The following is a 17,503-nucleotide window of genomic DNA, read 5'->3' as shown; positions in this document are numbered from 1 at the left end:
ATTATTATATATAATATATAATATGTAAGATAAAATATATAATATGTTATATTATATATTATATATTAATATATAATAATATGTAATAATATATATATATTATATATTATATATAATATTATATATTAATATATTAATATGTAATAAAATGAAATTTGATTTCATAATTCATAATATATATTTTATAATATGATTTAAAAGGCCTGCCTAGGCGGACAAGCGAGGCGCATTTTGGGGTATGCACCTCACCTAGGTCCTAGGTGCACCCCTTTTAGGGCGTGTGCCTAATACATCTTGCGCCTCAGCCTAGGCATGCACTTTTTAAAATTTTGCGCTTTTTATGTTGTTTATTCATTCATTGCAATAAAATATCTTCTTAAAAGGCAATGAAAGTTATAAAGTCATTATTTTTATGTGAGAAATAAGAATTGCAAACCCTAAGATAGACTTGTTCAGGCTTGCCTCGAGGGGTGTGGTACAGAGGCGATTCATAGAATCAGGAATGCAATATGTTTTACATCACATTAGCTACTTGAAGCAATTCAATTAAGGAGAAAAAGAGATTGTGGGTTTTACATGCTTGAAAATGCTTTATATGTTGGCTTTTATTTTTAAATTTTCATTTGAATATGGCTTATATGTTATGTTTATGTATTTTAATTTTAGATAATAGTTTTTTTAATGAAGGGATGGGAGATCCATCATATGGATGGCCGAACCCTGCATGAAGGTTGGGTGGAATCTCAAAAATTTCCTTTTCTCCCATCTGAGAATCGCATTCCCTATTCTAGAAAACTGCATTTTCAAGGATCAATCTTGAACCTAAAACTATGTCAGATCTGAAACCAAAAGGGAGGAGAGGGATATACCTGATATGAAGTAGCAGTAACTCACAATGAAGGTGTTCACGCCCAAGGAGAACAAAACCCGCTTCTACTGAATATGGCATAGTGTGTGATGAAGCAGGATCAACAGGACAACTCTTCAGCAAGAACCAAGATTCTTCAGCTAGAATCGAATAAGGGCTGGTGAGCACGACTTCAGATTATTTCTTCAACCAAGAAACAATATCAATAACCTTTCTTGATCAATTCCACAAGAGGAGATTGAACTGGATAGGGATGGCAAGAATATGAGAGAATTTTCAGGTTGTGGTGTGTTAAAACTGAGGAATTCACCCCTATTTATAGTCTTCTTTGGATCAGCCTCCTTATCTAATTAGGAGAGAGTTTCTTGATTCAAATATGATATTTGGATTTGGACTCTGGACAAGACTTATCTTATCCTTTTAGCTAATCCTAATCAGATTGTAAATCAGATCTTGCCTCCTTTTAATTAACTAATTTAAGCCCAGCTCGAATTGGGCTTTAGGCCCATTAAGCCCATGTGCTCATTTACTCCTTAACCTCCTGTCCAGTTGGCTCTCTTTGTATGGCATGGGATCCAAACATTGATCTACACATCAGCCACATGGGTTCAGTCCAGCCTTTATTACAAGGCCTGGCCGAATTCACTATAGGAGACAGTGAACCCCTGAGTCCATTACCATGGGCTCTTAATGGGCCCAACATTTACATTAAATGGTCATTGGGTCCAACCACCTTATGAAAACCCAAGGATTGTGGGCAGATGCAAAATTAGCCCATCAGGTATTATCCTCGATGGTCTTATACTTAATCTTTCAGCCCATAATGATCAAACACTACTCGACAAGAGAGGACCTCTCTCTCAATTGGAAGGAACAATGCTGCACTCTCTACTCACATGGATCCTGAGAATTAAAACATTTTGCAAACATTTTGAAATCATAATATATATATACATATATATATATATATATATATATGTATATCTCTATATAAATATATTTTGCAAAACAATTCTCAACGTTTGAAATCAACTGTCGGCAATTTAGGTTTTCATCAAAGAGAGTGCATTCCCCGATCATTCACTTTGTCCGACAAAGGGGCTGATCCTATCACTATGATTACCCACTCACTATGATCACCCATCCCAACATACCCAGGTTTTGACCTCCTCTAAGGATCTAACTGATTGGTATATCAAAGACAACCTAATCCGACACATAGTGTAGTACCATAATTGAGTCTAAGGGTTAGGTGTAACATTCTAGTTTTGACCATTTATCTCCAAGGTCCAGGGCAATATTGGAATTTGGTCCGGTTCAGGGTTTCAATAAAACTCACTGCATGTACCTTAGGTCTCACCCTAGTAGTTGAGACAAGCCACCCCAACCAACTTGGCGATACATCAATGTCAGCATTGGCAAGATAAATCTCCTCAGATCTATCCAACGACTGTAAATATTCTAAACTAACACGAGTCTCATAAGTGTCCAGTTTAAGGGTATTACACAGAAACACACCACAATGACACAAATCAATTATGTACTTTATTCATTTACAATAAATGTCAAAAGATACATCAATCTGATTGGAGCTAAGGGCATCACTGTCTAACAACTCCCACTTGCACTTAGGTCCAATCGAGTACAAGCCAGAGTCCCATACTTTCCACATGTTTCTCAAACATTCTGTGTAAGTGGCTTAGTCAATGGGTCTATTACATTCTCCGCTGACGTTACTTTCTGAATCAGGACGTTCCCTTTACCAATTATCTCCCGCAGTACATGTACTTCCTCTCGATGTGCTTCGACTTCGAGTGGGCTCGTGGCTCCTTAGCCTGAGCTATAGCTCCATTGTTATCACACAACAGTGGAATGGGTGATGTGCTGGACGAAACTACTCCTAATTCCTGAATAAACTTCTTCGTCCATACGGTTTCTTTAGCAGCTTCACTTGCGGCAATGTATTCAACTTCGGCTATGGAATCTACGGTGGAACCTTGTTTGCTGCTTTCCAGCTAACTGCGCAGGCCCCCATCGTAAAGATGTACCCAGATGTAGACTTTCTATCATCTGGATCTGTTTGGAAATCGACATCAGTATACCATTGGATCTATAGTGAACTACCATCCAATACCAGACAAAACTCTTTTGTCCTTTGAAGGTATTTCAGTATGTATTTCACAGCTGTCCAGCGTTCCTGTCCTAGGTTAGACGGGTATCTATTTACTACACTCACTGCCTGAGCAATGTCAGGACGAGTGCATAGCATGACATACATGATGCTTCCTACGACTGAGGCATAGGGAATCTCCTTCATGCCCTCAATCTCGGGAGTTTTGGGAGACATACCCTTGGAGAGTGACTCCGTGCCTGAAAGGAACATTTCCTTTCTTGGAGTTCTCCATACTGTATATCTCTTGACAATTTTGTCAATGTAAGTAGACAGAGATAATCCTATTATCTTCTTCGATTTATCTCTATAGAGTAGAAGTCTGAAGATATTGGTGGCTTCTCCAAGATCTTTCATGGAGAATTGCTATGAAAGCCACACTTTTACCATAGTTAACATTCCTACATCATTCCCAATGAATAGAATGTCATCTACATACAAAACCAAGAACGTAACGTTATCTCCACTGGTCTTCCTGTAAACATAGGGTTTATCCGGATTTTGCTCAAAGTCAAACTGTTTGACAGTAGAGTCAAACCGGATGTTCCAACTCCTAGAAGCCTGTTTCAGTCCATATATGGATCGGTTAAGTTTGCATTACCATGTGTTCCTGACCTGGAACAATGAATCATTGCAGTTGTTGCATATAGGTATTTTCAGTAAGATCTCCATTCAGGAACGTGGTTTTGACATCCATTTGCCAAATCTCGTAGTTATGGTATACTACTACAGTTAGCAAGATCCTAATAAACTTTAGCATAGTCATCGATGAAAGGTCTCCTCATAGTCGATTCCCTATTTCTGAGTGTACCCTTTCGCCACAAGACAAGCTTTATAGGTCTCAATGTTACCATCTGGGCCCTTATTCCTCTTGTAAATCCACTTGCAACCAATTGCTTTCACCCAAGAGGTGGGTTCACAAGAGTCTAGACCTTATTGGTCTCCATCGAGTCCATCTCGACTTTCATGGCATCTACCTAATTTAGGGAATCTATGTCCAACATAACTTCCACATAAGTCGTGGGTTCCTCCTCACTTGTCGTGGCTTCCACCAAGTAACTTTCTTGGTCGTAGCCGTAACGAACCGGAGGCCTGGATACTCGAGTAGACCTTCTAGGTTGAGTATTTGGAGCTTGTGGGACATCTCCCATTACTCCTGGGCTCTCCTTATCAAGAACAACTTCTTGCTGAAGATTCTCCAGGGTGTAATATTCTTCTAAGAAACAGACATTTCGACTTCCAAACACCTTTTGTTCTTTCGGATCATAGAACAGGTAACCTACAAATAGGCAACGGTTGGTTTTTGATTCCAATTTGTCAGCACTAGTTCTTTTAACATGTGCCGGACAAACCAAAATCTTCAAGTATTTCACACTTGGTTTCTTACCGGTCCAAAGCTCATAGGGAGTCTTCGGAACGGATTTGGTTGGAACCTGGTTCAGTACGTAAACTGTAGTCTCCAATGCGTATCCCCAAAAGGATGTAGGTAATTCTGAGTGGACAAGAAGTGATCGTACCATATCCAATAGGGTCTGGTTCCTCCTCTTTGACACACTATTTAACTGTGGTGTAGCGGGAGTGGCTAATTGTGATCCTATCCCATTATCCTTTAAGTAGTCTCTGAATTCGTCAGAGAGAGACTTACCACCTCGATCTGATCGAACGACTTTAATTTCTCTCCCTAACTGTTTCTCGATTTCTTGTCTGAACTCCTTGAACTTTTCAAAGGATTCAGACTTATGTCTCATTAGGTACATGTAACCATACCGAGAATAATCACCGACAAGGGTTATGAAATAAACGTGCTGATTACGTGTCCTAACATTTAGGGGACCACATACATCAGTATGTATCTGGTCAAGTGTGCCTGTAGATCTTTCAGGCTTATCGTTAAATGGCTGCTTCGTCATTTTACCCTGAAGGCAAGGTTCACAGGTTGGAAGATTTTCTACGGTTAGAAAATCTAAAGGACCATTCTTTACCAACCTTGTAATACGATCTATGTTAATGTGGTCTAGTCGGTAATGCCACAGGCACATGGGACTAACTGTGTCATGTATTTTTTTTCTTGAGGATTATTTCCGACGTAGTTTCGGTAATGTTTGTTTCCAGAGAGGGATGGAGAACATAGAGGCCATTCTCAAGTTCCCCATATGCCAGGAATTTGTTATTTTGTTTAATAGTATTCACATTACTAAACAAAGTAGAATAACCATCCACGCACAATTTTGAGACAAAAATCAAATTTCTTCTTAAATTAGGTACGAGAAGACAATCTTTCAGTACAATAATTCATTTTATGAAAACTAATTCTATGGTGCCTATGGCCATAGCGGCAACAGTTGCAAAAGTCCTCAAGTAAAGTGTCACTTTTCCATCACTTAGTCTTCTGCTTGTCTTGAACCCCTGTAGTGAGTTACACGCATGAGTCGAAGGCCCAGAGTCAATACACCAGGAAGTATAAGTGACCAACAATTCCTCTTCCAGTGGCCGGTTTGCTTGCAAAAGTGACAGGCATCCGATGGTCATGAACCTTTCTTCTGAGCCTTCCTTTTAGCCTTCCGCTTTTTCTTGTCTGATTTTCCATTTTCAACAAGCATGGCTATCGGCTTATCCTTCTTAATCAGTTCTTTAGCCCTCTACAACATATTGCTGAGTTCCTGAAGGCTAACGTTTAGCTTATTCATGTTGTAATTCATAATAAACTGATTGAAGGACGGAGGCAAGGAATTGAGGACAACATCAATTTTGGCGTCATGATCTAGCCTTGACCCGAGAGCCTCCAGTTTATTGATATAACCCATCATCTTTAGACAATGGTCATGAACCTGTTGATTCTCGGTCATCTGTGCGGTCATAAACAAATTTAAGACCTTTTGTCAAGTACAACAGTTCTGCTCTTCATACATAGTCTTCAAACTATCCAATATATCCTTGGACACTTCGATCTTATCGAGTTGTTGCTGTATCGGATTGTCTAAAGAGGCTATAATATAACACTGGACAAGAGAAATTTTCTCTTCCCATTCTTGATACTCTCTCTTAGGGTCTCAGAAGCCTTGTCACCCGGACGATCCGAAACTGGGTTCTTAGCAATTTTGTCCAATTTCTCGGATGTTAGAACTAGCATAAGGTTTTAGAACCAATCAATATAATTAGGGCCCTTAAGTTTGTTATCATCCAACAACTTTGTGAAGTTTCCGTTTGCCATTTTTGTTTAAGGCAAAGCAGATTTATAAGTCCACAACCTAATTGATTCATGTCATCACAGGGCTTTTAAGCTATGTTCCATTTCCATTTTGGGCATCTCTGAGATTCCCTCCAATCTCAGTGGCGGAGACAATTGTGTCTTTGGAAATGTGGGAAACCACATGGGGTGCATGGAGCCAACTATTTCAACTGCAAAACCCCACCACCTTTTGTGAAGGATCTCATCCACTCATTTTATGGGCTTTCCCTTTGGCCTCTGTCAGATAAGGTTCATAGCCATTTTAGGTTAAACCTTTCTGTCCTGTAAGTGCTCACCCATCATGTTCGTCAACGCTAAGGTATCGTGAGAGTCTTCCATTTTAGGATAGGCCCCTCCCACATTGGTCTATAATGCCCCTATCATCTTATGAAGCAATCCAGCCAACTGCATTAACAGATGGATAGCCCAATTTTATGGTGCATCTCCACCCACCAATACATTCAACCTTCATACTAATGATGGAATGCCTTTAGAGAGTTCATCATATGAAATTCCCTATCACATGCACTTATATTTAATGGAAGGAACGAAAACCCCTAGATTTGATTTAGGTCAAACTAAAGTGGCTCTCACAGACTTTCATAAAGCCATATTCAAAGTGGGCCCGAAACGGCTAGGCTTCCGGGGTGTTCCTCTTGCGGAGAAACTAAAGTGGTCCTCACTGAGAAAGGGAGATCATCCAATGATCTTTAGGGCACCATGTCAATGATGTGCATTCGGCCATGGTGTTTGAAAGAGCCACTATCGAATTAACATGGGCCAAGCACTAATGGCCCATGTACGCAGTACATCACATCACATACATCACATGCAAGAAATCCATAATTGATCCAATCAATTAAATAACTGTAAAACCCATAATTAAAATTTAAAAACTTTTCCAACCCATTTAAAGCCCATAATATTATCAAATAATATATGGGTTGAAAGTTTGGCCCATATAGCATTTATGCTGAATTTGGCTAAAGTAGTTTTAACAAATCAAAACGAAGTTTTACAGATGTGGGCCAAATTGCATCTTGCAATTAACCATCAACCCCTCGGCTCATGACGGAAATTTTAGGGCTGAGAACAGCCCCATCGAACCATAGATTCGGTCCAATCTGATTTGAATGGGTCTAGGGCTTGATATTTTATTCAAGATCCAATTCAAGAAACACGATCTGAAAATAAAGAAAATGATACATGATAATCAAGAATCAGTGAATAATAGCAAGAGGGCTGTTCGTAAGGCTGCAACATTGCAAAACAAAATTTAGTTCACAGTTTGCAGTTTCTAAAACTAAAACTCGCAGATTGTTGAACCCAAATCTTCAAAAATTTCTCCTTCGCGCTTCTAGCTTCGTTTTCAAATGAAATAAAATAGAAAACCTAATTTTTCTATTAATATTACATCAGAATCGAATTCCTATACATTTCGTCTAAAATTAAAAAAAAAAATAATTACAAACCAAGAATGAATAGAAAAAACGTAGATGCGCAGATTTCTTGTGCTGCAAAAAAATTTTGATCTCCTCCATACGAACAACCCAAAATTCAAGAAATATAAATAGAACTATTCTAAATATATAATAGAATAATAAAGATTTAAGTTTGGGTGAAATTTCACAAATTTCGTTTTCTCCCATCCGGGAATCGCATTTCCTATTTTAAAAAACTGCATTTTCAAGGATCAATCTTGAATCCAAAACCAGACCAGGTCTGAAACCAAAAGGGAGGAGAGGGATATACTTGATACAAAGTAGCAGTAACTTCCAATGAAGGTGTTCACGTCCAAGGAGAAGACCAAAACTCGCTTCCATTGAAGATGACAGTGTGTGATGAAGCAGGATCAGCAGGACGACTCTTCAGCAAGAATCAGGATTCTTCAACAAGAATCGAAGAAAACCCAAGGTCCATCTATCTCCAAGGTGTAAGATTCTAGTTTTGCCCATCTATCTCCAAGGTGTAAGATTCCAGTTTTGCCCATCTATCTCCAAGGTCCAGGGCAATACTGGAATTTGGTCCAGTTCAGGGTTTCATGAAAACCCACACTTCATCTACCTCAGGTCTCACCCTGGTAGTTGAGACAAGCCACTCCAACCAACTTGGTGGCACTTCAGTGTCAGCCTTGGCAGGATAAATCTCCCTAGATCTATCCAACGACTGTGAAGATTCTAAACTAACACGAGTCTCATAAGTGTCCAGTTTAAGGGTGTTACATAGAAACACACCACAGTGACATGAATCAATTGTGTGCTTTTTTCATTTACAATAAATGTCAAAAGATATATCAATTTGATTGGAGCTAAGGGCATCACCGTCTAACATTTAAAACAGTTATTTTAAAATTTAAGTTATATTTTTTATTAACATTATGTTTAATATTTGTTGCATTTTTTTATTTTTCTATTATTTTTTGAATTTTTTGAATTTTTTTTTTGTAATTTTGCGCCTTGCTTAAAAAGGCGTGTGCCTTGTCTTGCGTCTTGCTCCTCAGGCGCAAATTGGCCCTTGTGCTTTTAAAACAATGGTTATAATATATAATAGAGTATATATTATTAAAATTCGGTTTTAACTGAAATAACCAAAATTCGAACTGAAAATTTTGGTTTTTCTATAATTTAGTTTCAGTTTCAGTTTTTATTTTTTTTGTTCAGTTTTTTTTTAAATTCGGTTTTTTCGGTTCGGTTTTTAATCGAATAAATCGAATGCTCACGCTTGCTTCTAACACAAGTTCCACATTCCTAAATACTTTAGTTGCTGTTAGCATTGCCTTGACTTAATTGGAAAGTAAACTTGCAAAGCATTGTAGATCAACTTATCCATTAAGTAATAAAATAAGCATTATTCCTTTTGAAATTGTGCATATTGATATTTGGGGATCATATCACATTAATTCTGTGGAGGGATATAAATATTTCCTATTGCTTGTTGATAATTATACTTGTTTCTCATGGTTTTATCTTATGCATTTTTGAGACGAGGTCCCTACTTTGACTCGGGCTCTCCACCAGATGGTTTTGACCCAATTTGGAATTAGAATCAAAATTCTTAGATTTGATAATGCTAATGAGTATTTTGCAAAACCTTTGGCTTCATATTTCCTTGACTATGAAGTTATATCCATTAGAGCACTTGTCCTTGTACACCTTAGCAAAATAGAGCTGTTGAGAGAAAGACCAAGCACATCTTGGAGGTAGATAGAAGCATCATGCTAATATCTAATGTTCCCATACATTTCTGGGAGATGCTATCTATACAGTTGTGAATCTCATCAATAAGGTACCTTCACAGGTTTTAGGCATAACCTACTATATCCAGATAAAGACTTTGTTTGCTATTCCCCTTAAAAACTTTTGGGTATACTTGTTTTTTCCAAATTCTTGGACCTTATCACTCCAAATTTGATCCTAAAGCTACCATGTGTATCTTCCTTGGCTATGCACAAAATCAAAATGGGTATTGCTGCTATGATCTTGTTTTTGGAAGTTGTTTTGCGTATACGGATGCTACTTTCTTTGAGGATGTACCCTACTATCATAGGGTTTCTTCTTAAGCTGAGAGTGGTGAGAAGGGTATTTTTTCTCTATAAGTTCTGTTACCTTTGTTAATTATTGAAGGAGACTGTGGTGAAGAGGGTCGTCAGAAGTGTAGGGAGTTGATGGTGTTTCAAAGGCAGTGGAGGCGGGTTGATTTTGGTCATCAATAGTCCAGGGTAGTTCTAGTCTCCTTTGTAGCTCTAGATCCAGGTACCACAACTTCTTTACTTACTACTGCAGATGACATACTTGCCACTATTGAGTCTCAACCTCCTCAGCCTCTTTCAGATGACTTTGATCTACCAATTGCAGTTCGCAAAGGGGAGCACCGTTGTACCTCATATACTGCTCATTGTATCTCCTAGTTCCTTTCTTATGACCACCTTTCACCGTCATATAAATCCTTTTTGGCATTTATTTCTGCTATACCTATTCCTAGAACAGTACAAGAAGCCTTGTTGGTGCTTGAGTGGAAGGATGCAATGAAGGTAGAGATGGATGCCCTCATTGAAAACAATACATGGGAGTTGGTTGATCAGACTGAAGGGAAGAAACTACTTGGGTGTTTACAGTAAAGTACAATGTCAATGGCTTCATTGAAAAATATAAAGCCAAACTAGTTGCAAAGGGATTCACATAGACTAATGACATAAATTATTTGGAAAATTTTGCACTAGTTGTCAAGATGAACACCATTGGAGTCTTATTTGTCTATTGTTGCAAATTTCTCATGGCAATATGTTGGAGGAGTCTTATTGTCTATTGTTCTAGATGGATGTTAACAATGCCTTCCTTAATGGTGATTTGTAGGAGGAGGTATACATGGAGTTACCCCTTTATGATACTGAATCAGGAAAGAAAGTTTGCCGGATGAAGAATGTTTTATATGGGCTAAAACAATATCCAAGAGCTTGGTTTGATAGATTTAGAATTTCTTTGGAAAAGTTTGGCTATGTGTAGGGTCAATAAGATCACATCCTTTTTATTAAGAAAACAAACTATTCTTTGACTTTTTTTGCTGTATACGTAGATGATATTGTGGTGAAAGGGAGTGATACTAGTGAGATTTACTCTCTTAAGCAACTACACCAAGAGTTTAAAGTGAAAGACTTGGGAGAGTTACACCATTTTTATCTCCCAAAGGAAGCATGTTCTTGATATATTGGAAGAAACTAGGAAGTTAGGAGTTAGACCTACCCATGGTTTTCAAAACCGGACCGAACCGGACGGTTGGACTAGAAAAATCGGGAACCGGTTAGGTGACTAGCTCCGGTTTTCCCCAAAACCAGATTTTCCATAAAAACCGTTGGTTTTGGTCAGCAAAGTGCTCACCTGGGCGGTTAACCGTTCAAACGGTTTTGACTGGTTTTCATTCTTTTTTAGTTTTTTTATTTTTTTGTCAGAATTTGACCCAATAACCGGACCCTTGACCGGTTTGGTCTCTGGGTTGGTTTTAAAAACCATGGACCTACCAACACACCTATTGAGCAGAATCATATGGTAAGTGCAGAAGGTGGTGACCCTCTTGAAGATAGTGATGTTTCAACGGTTGGTTTTGAAACTTCTTTATCATTGTCTAACACGACTAGACATTTCTTGTGCCATTAGTGTTGTTGGTATATGCATTCTCCTAAAACTACTCATCTTGTAGTTGAGAGGATCTTTGCTTACTTGAAGAGATGCCTAGACAGAGGCATACTCTTCAAAAAGAATGGTACATGAAAGTGGAGGTATGCATAATGCTGATTGGGCTTGGTGTGTTGATGATAGGAGATCTACTTCTAGGTATTGTGCTTTTGTAGGAGAAAGTCTTGTTTCTTGGAGAAATAAGAAAAACATATTGTTGCTCGTTCTAATGCTAAGGTAGAATATAGGTCCATGGCTAATGGTGTGGCTAAAGTGTTATGGTTGAGATCCCTACTTGAGGAGTTAGGCATTGAATATGAAAGGCCCTTGATGCTGTATTCCGACAATCAGATTACCATTAATACTGCTCATAATCTGATACAACATGATAGAACCAAACATATTGAAGTGGGCTGACATTTTATTAGAGAGGGAGAGAGTTGCTTCTCTAGAAGTGTGTCTTCCCTATATCACTTCTGATACACAATTTGCTGATCTCTTCACTAAAGTAGTCACGAAGATCAAGTTGGAGACAGATTTACACAAGTTGGGAATGACTGATATCTATTCCCAACTTGGGGAGTGTAGAGATATAGTGTAATAGTTTTTCTGTGCAGTCCCACTTCATATTTATGCTTTATTTCATGTTATTTATATTGTTTCTTTATGTTTTTCTTTCTCATATAGGTGGTAGGGGTATTAGTGGAAGTGTACTTATGGCTCAGTTTGGAAGGAGTACAAATACAAATACGTAGAGTGCAAAACCTTATATTTTGTATTATTTTGTATGTATTTGCACTGTTCATATTTGTATTTGTACTCTTTCCAAACTGAGCCTACGTTTTATATACAAACAAATAAATAGATGAATGGGGTGGCAAGTTCACAACTAACTGCTCCCCTTTTCTCATTCTCTCTTCTCCTCTCTTCTTCTCTTCTGTTCTTTACTTTTATTCTTCTTTTTCTTACTGAATTCTCATCAAAACATAAACCAGATACAATCTTTTCAGCCAAGTCATAGGATGGTTTTAAAGCATAACGCTAAATGATTCTTTATCTATTTTTAGCTGTTGTTGGATTTACCATTTGTGTGTTCTATTCTATATGACTTTTGATGGTGCTATTTCAGAAGCCAGTGTATCATATATGAATATCTTTAAAGTTTCACGGGTTTTCATTTTGTGCTTTCCCTAATATTCCTCAAAATGGAAAATATAATTCCATTTCAAATTTTCTTCCAAATTTCCCATTGTTGAATCTTTATTGTAAATGGCCAACTGGGCTCTAGTTTTGGGTTACCCCGGCTCCCCCTTTCTTTGGTTTTATATGCATCTTTCTTTTTTCTTAAAACGTAACTCTTGGAGACTTTTTGGTTTTCTGTTTTTTTCCTTTTTTTTTATGGATGCAACTATTGGAGACTTGGTTAACTGATTTGATCTGCTTTATCTTTTATTCTTAAATATTAAGGATTCTATTAAGGCAGGAGCTCCCATCAATGCAAATAGTTCTCAACTTTATGAACTTAAAGATATGCTGGGCCGCTTAGCTCTTCCACCAGCCAAGGACTTGGATTCTCTCTTGTTGGATACAGTCAAATCTGCAGTATCTTCAAGGAACATTTCAGATCTACGTTCAGGCAAGCCAACATCTAACAGGTCTAGTTTGCCGTCTTTTTCTTGGTCACATTCATTAAGTGGGTCCTGTAGAACCAATATCGATCCAGGCAAGATGTCAACAAACAGGAGCACATGCCAAAGTAGATGGGTAAGAATGGGGAATGCTGCCAGCTCTCCTGGGGTTGCTCTTGCCTTTGCAGATTTGGACTCACTGCCCTATGATGATAGTCTAGTTCCTTCAGGAGGAAAAGAGTTCGTTCATGAAAGTGAAAAATCTCTTTCCGTACATGTTAATTCATCTTTGTGTGAGCCGTTGTCATCTACTGTGGCATGTCATCTTCCAGGTAAGACCATCATAAAGTTGTAAGTTGCTATGCATGGTTACCCTTATTTCTATCAAATCCATATCGACTTTAACAAGGGCAATTTTCTTAAAAACACCAGAAGCTGAAGGCGATCTCAAGTGTCAAGGAAACTGTGCAGTTTTGATGGGTTCCCCAGTTAATGCTATGCCAGTTCAAGAGACTGAAGTTGATTTTGTTGAGGAGCAGTCAGAAAGAACTGATGGTAACTCCTGTTCTCCATTTACATGTGTTGTTGGTGGATCTGTTCAACTTGTGTGGCATTTAATTACACCCGATGACTTAAAACAGGGTAGTTTTACTTGTAGAGGATAAAGTAATTTATTCCTTCTCATTTTTGATTTTAACCTATCCACTCAACCCCTCTCCTCCCATACACTTACACACAAAGGAAAAGAAATTATAGTTTTCCCTGATGGAAAATTGAATTCTTTATTCATTGTTAATGCAGAAATAAGGTACAAATGAAGTAGCTTCTTTTGCATAAAATCATCTGACACAGTAAATGACAGAAACTCCTCATTCTCCTAAAATTGTATATAGTGAAGATTTTCTGTTTATTTGTTAGACTAAAGGTGATAAAATTGGGTCTGATATTATCAGGGTTATGCTTTGTCCATGATGCTGCCACATATTGAATGATATGAAATTCAAGTTTGTGGGGAATCTGTAAGATATTTCCTCATTTTTTAATGCTTGTGATTATTAGTCCTTGTATGATTCAGATTCTTTACTTCTACGGCGAGCAATATGCTAGCATGGCACGCAGGGGCATCTTGTATACATATTTAGCATATGGTGTGTAGGATCTGCCTGGACCAACAAATAAGTGACCCACTTGGACTTGTAAGATGTTCCTAATCTGTATTGTCTGATGCAGTTGTATCTCGTACAAGAAAAATAACCTTGTGACACCATGATTCATCTTTCCCTTTTGTAAATTGGTAGTATTTGTTACTGATGGAATTGTAAAGAAGCTCGAGTGGCTTCCCACTCGAGCCTTTTGCTAGATACATTTATGAGAACAACAATACAGGAGAGACACTTTTATCAATAGAAGTGTATGCTTTTCTGTCCTTTTTCTTACGTCATTGAGTTGGGTTGGATACATCCCATGGAATTGTGGTAATGCTCAAGGGGTCCCTGTTAACCGTTTTTTTTTTCTCACTTTCTGGTTGTGGTTCAAGTTTTCATCAGATATTTGTTGTTTTTTGTTAATTAACAGCTGGGCATTCTCCAAGGGTAATCTCTGCTGCTCAAACTCTCTATGAAATTGCAACCCATTCCTGGAAGCAGAAAGAAGGCAAAGAAGGTGATGGAAAGGTTAGATGGCCGAAGAGACCTTCAACAAAAGCCATGAAAGCCCCAAAGCCAGGGGCTTCAACAGGAAAAACTGAAAGTGTGTCTGTCACCGCAAAACCAGAAACTGGACATGGCTGTATCGCTGACCAGACGACAACTTCCAAGAGACCGAGATTGCACACAAAGGATGAGAGAAAGGATGTCAGTCCAAAAAAGGGCCTTGCAAGAGGAATGATTAAGTGGTCTACCCCTACATCAAGCAAATCGTCGTTGAACAAATTTGAACAAGAATCGGTTACTGATACCAAGCTGTTGAACTCTGATCCTATTAGGCTATTGGGTACATTGCCTTCCCCTGCAAGAATGTTGGAAAAGGCATACAACGGTCAGCAGAAGTCAAGGATGACATTGGCAATGGATTGGGGTAGAGGAAAGAGCAAGAAGGAATGATGGTTACTGTTCCATGTTGATGGGCAATGGTCGTTAACATTGTTGATATTGGGGTTATTTTTCTCTCAATGGAGGGCAGTTTGTATATTAACCTGCCGGGTTAAAAGGGGGTTCCTTTTTTTAGTTAAAATAGATTTGCATTTTCTGAGAAAAAAGGGGTTCTTTGGCAGGATGAATTATGTTGATGTTGTAAAAGTAAATTGAAGGATAGGTGTTGTAGAATGGGGAATTGGTTGGGACGACATAATTTGTAATTGTTTGTTGCCTTTCTGTAGAGCATTGGATGAGGCAATAGAAATCAACTTCTCTCTCTCTCTCTGTCTCTCATATAAACACACGAAGTAGATATGATTTTAAGTTTCTACAGTTGCTGTGAATACTACTATACCAATTCTCGAACGTTTGGACTTATCTACAAGATGCGTGTGTCAGGACAGAGATGGAAACATGGAGGTACCGGACAAAAGAGATTTGCCTTTTTTTTTTTTTTTTATTTGTTTGGTGAGGAACAAGTAGGGAGAAAAAAAAAAACAATCAAAATGTGATTTGATGAAAATATGTTATGATGGGAATGTAGCTAAGATGGTAGAGCAGTCACTTGACATGCGAGAGGTGCAGGGGTCGATACTCTATCTCCGGTTTTTTGATTCCCGACCCTGTGCGAGTTCAAACATTGAATGTTTCTCTTTTCTTTTAATTAATTCTTTGATTTTTTTTCCCGGGTGTCTGTCTAGTAAACGAAAACGAATCAGGAGAACATTTGGTCAAGAAGTAAAACGAGAGACATTGCAAGACCAGGGTTGAATTCGGATCGTACGATCAAAAGAAAGACATCGACACCGAAGGAGATTCCTCCTCTTCCTCCTTGCGACATGGCTTCCTTTCTCTTAATCTCTGCCATCACCTTCCTCGACTCATCGAGCACTTGGCACGATCTTAGGCAGTAGGAGCCTTCAATCACGTAAAGGAATCTGGTGTTGGATGAAGAAGATCCTGTAAACACATGAGCTAACACACTCGAATTAGAGTTCAGAAGATTCATGTGTTTCCTTACGCAGAAGATTGGTGTTGGCTTCTTCTTCGCCGATTTGCTTCTGCACTCTTCCTCACTTCCTTCGCCTTCGAATATAAGCCAATTCTCTACAAATGTCATAAGCTTCTGCTAAACAACAAGAGAACTGGGATCAATTCTTTTATTAATAAAACTATGAATTCAGAGAGAGAGAGAGAGAGAGAGAGAGACCTTGCGACGCATAGTGAGGAGGGGGTTGCCTGAACCGTCCATGAGGAGGATCTCTTCCCTATGACCGTCCATGTAATTGTCGACCCTAAAAACCAACTTCCCATCAGAATCGATCACTGTAAACCCATTACAACTGAACAAGAGTGACTTTCTCCACACAGTTAGAGATTTACACACACCCTCCCGCTCGAACTTTCCATCACCTCCACCATCCATATTTCTTACTTCCACGGCCTTTGATGTATGACATCTCGACAGAACAATCATCTCTCTCTATAGAACAATAAGCAAATTTTAAAGCGTTAAAGAGAGCTCGTCGCAACATTTATAAACCTCCGAAATATCAAATATCTTCCTTGAATCCTGCGGAAAGCTTGACGTGGGCTGGTAATTAGACAGAAAGCAAAACAAGTAATTGCAAGAGAGAAGACAAAAGTCTTCTGAAAAACGTACGTGGCAGTAGTGGGTACGTTTATAGAGCGAATACTGGAAATGTATGGATGACGCTGGCGCATTCTTGTTTTGAAAATTTAAGGGATCGATCAAATCATCTTCCTATTCAATTCAATGTTTTTCATGGCTCATGGGGGCGTGAACTGTGAAATGTTCGTTTCGACGCTTCATGGGTTGTGATTTTTGGAATTTAAAGAGTGATGCCACGTCAAGTTTAGAAGTTGTATCTGTAAAGTATGAGTTACTACCACAATATATGGTTGCATGTTAGCCAAGTGTTTGGCTCAACAAGCGATGTCTCTCTCCTGCTTTTGTCAAATATTCCTGCCTCTAGAATCAAATCATCCTTCCTAAATTCTAACTTCCTAGATATATACATGCTTCATTTCTACAGACATTCTTTGAGTTTCGGGTTTTCCGGTGGACTACTGTTCTGGGTTTTCAACCTGCGGTCGAACCGATCGGTTTGTCATTCAAGCCACATTCTGGGGAGATTGCATATCTCTGCCACAATCCAGAGACCCCTTCAATAAAATGCAAACAGGTTATTGTTAAAAAAATCAATTAATGGCAAATACGCCAGTGTTTAAAAGAAAAAAAAACACGTCAAATCAAAATCAAAATCAAAATCAAAATGGTGTT

General features: G+C 38.4%; 2 protein-coding genes across 3 annotated transcripts in view; one reads left to right on the top strand and one right to left on the bottom strand.

Moving 5' to 3' along the window:
* LOC148879774 (uncharacterized) overlaps window positions 1–15,477 on the top strand; it is a 37,820-nt gene extending 22,343 nt beyond the window's left edge. The window contains exons 5-7 of one of the 2 annotated variants that reach the window (XM_088961430.1): window positions 12,903–13,395; window positions 13,496–13,618; window positions 14,639–15,477. In XM_088961430.1, the coding sequence (XP_088817556.1) occupies window positions 12,903–13,395; window positions 13,496–13,618; window positions 14,639–15,165 (1,143 nt within the window). In that variant the 3' untranslated portion in view covers window positions 15,166–15,477. Of the gene's footprint in view, window positions 1–12,902; window positions 13,396–13,495; window positions 13,619–14,138; window positions 14,539–14,638 lie in introns of those variants that run through there. The other variant, XM_088961431.1, reaches the window with a different exon arrangement.
* Window positions 15,478–15,707: 230 nt separating this feature from the next.
* On the bottom strand, window positions 15,708–16,792 carry LOC148879773 (protein LURP-one-related 8-like). The gene is made up of 2 exons (XM_088961432.1): window positions 16,409–16,792; window positions 15,708–16,324 (listed from the first exon to the last, which is right to left on the bottom strand). The coding sequence occupies exons 1-2, from the start codon at window positions 16,673–16,675 to the stop codon at window positions 15,914–15,916; spliced, it is 678 nt and encodes a 225-aa protein (XP_088817558.1). The 5' UTR covers window positions 16,676–16,792; the 3' UTR covers window positions 15,708–15,913.
* Between the last annotated feature and the right edge of the window lie 711 nt (window positions 16,793–17,503).

The sequence above is a fragment of the Nelumbo lutea genome, chromosome 1 (genome assembly GCF_056320005.1).
Source record: "Nelumbo lutea isolate HS-2025 chromosome 1, American lotus-T2T, whole genome shotgun sequence".
Classification (NCBI taxonomy): domain Eukaryota; kingdom Viridiplantae; phylum Streptophyta; class Magnoliopsida; order Proteales; family Nelumbonaceae; genus Nelumbo; species Nelumbo lutea.
The sequence above is the reverse complement of the archived record's forward strand: the minus strand, read 5'-3'. Positions and strand labels throughout refer to the sequence as shown.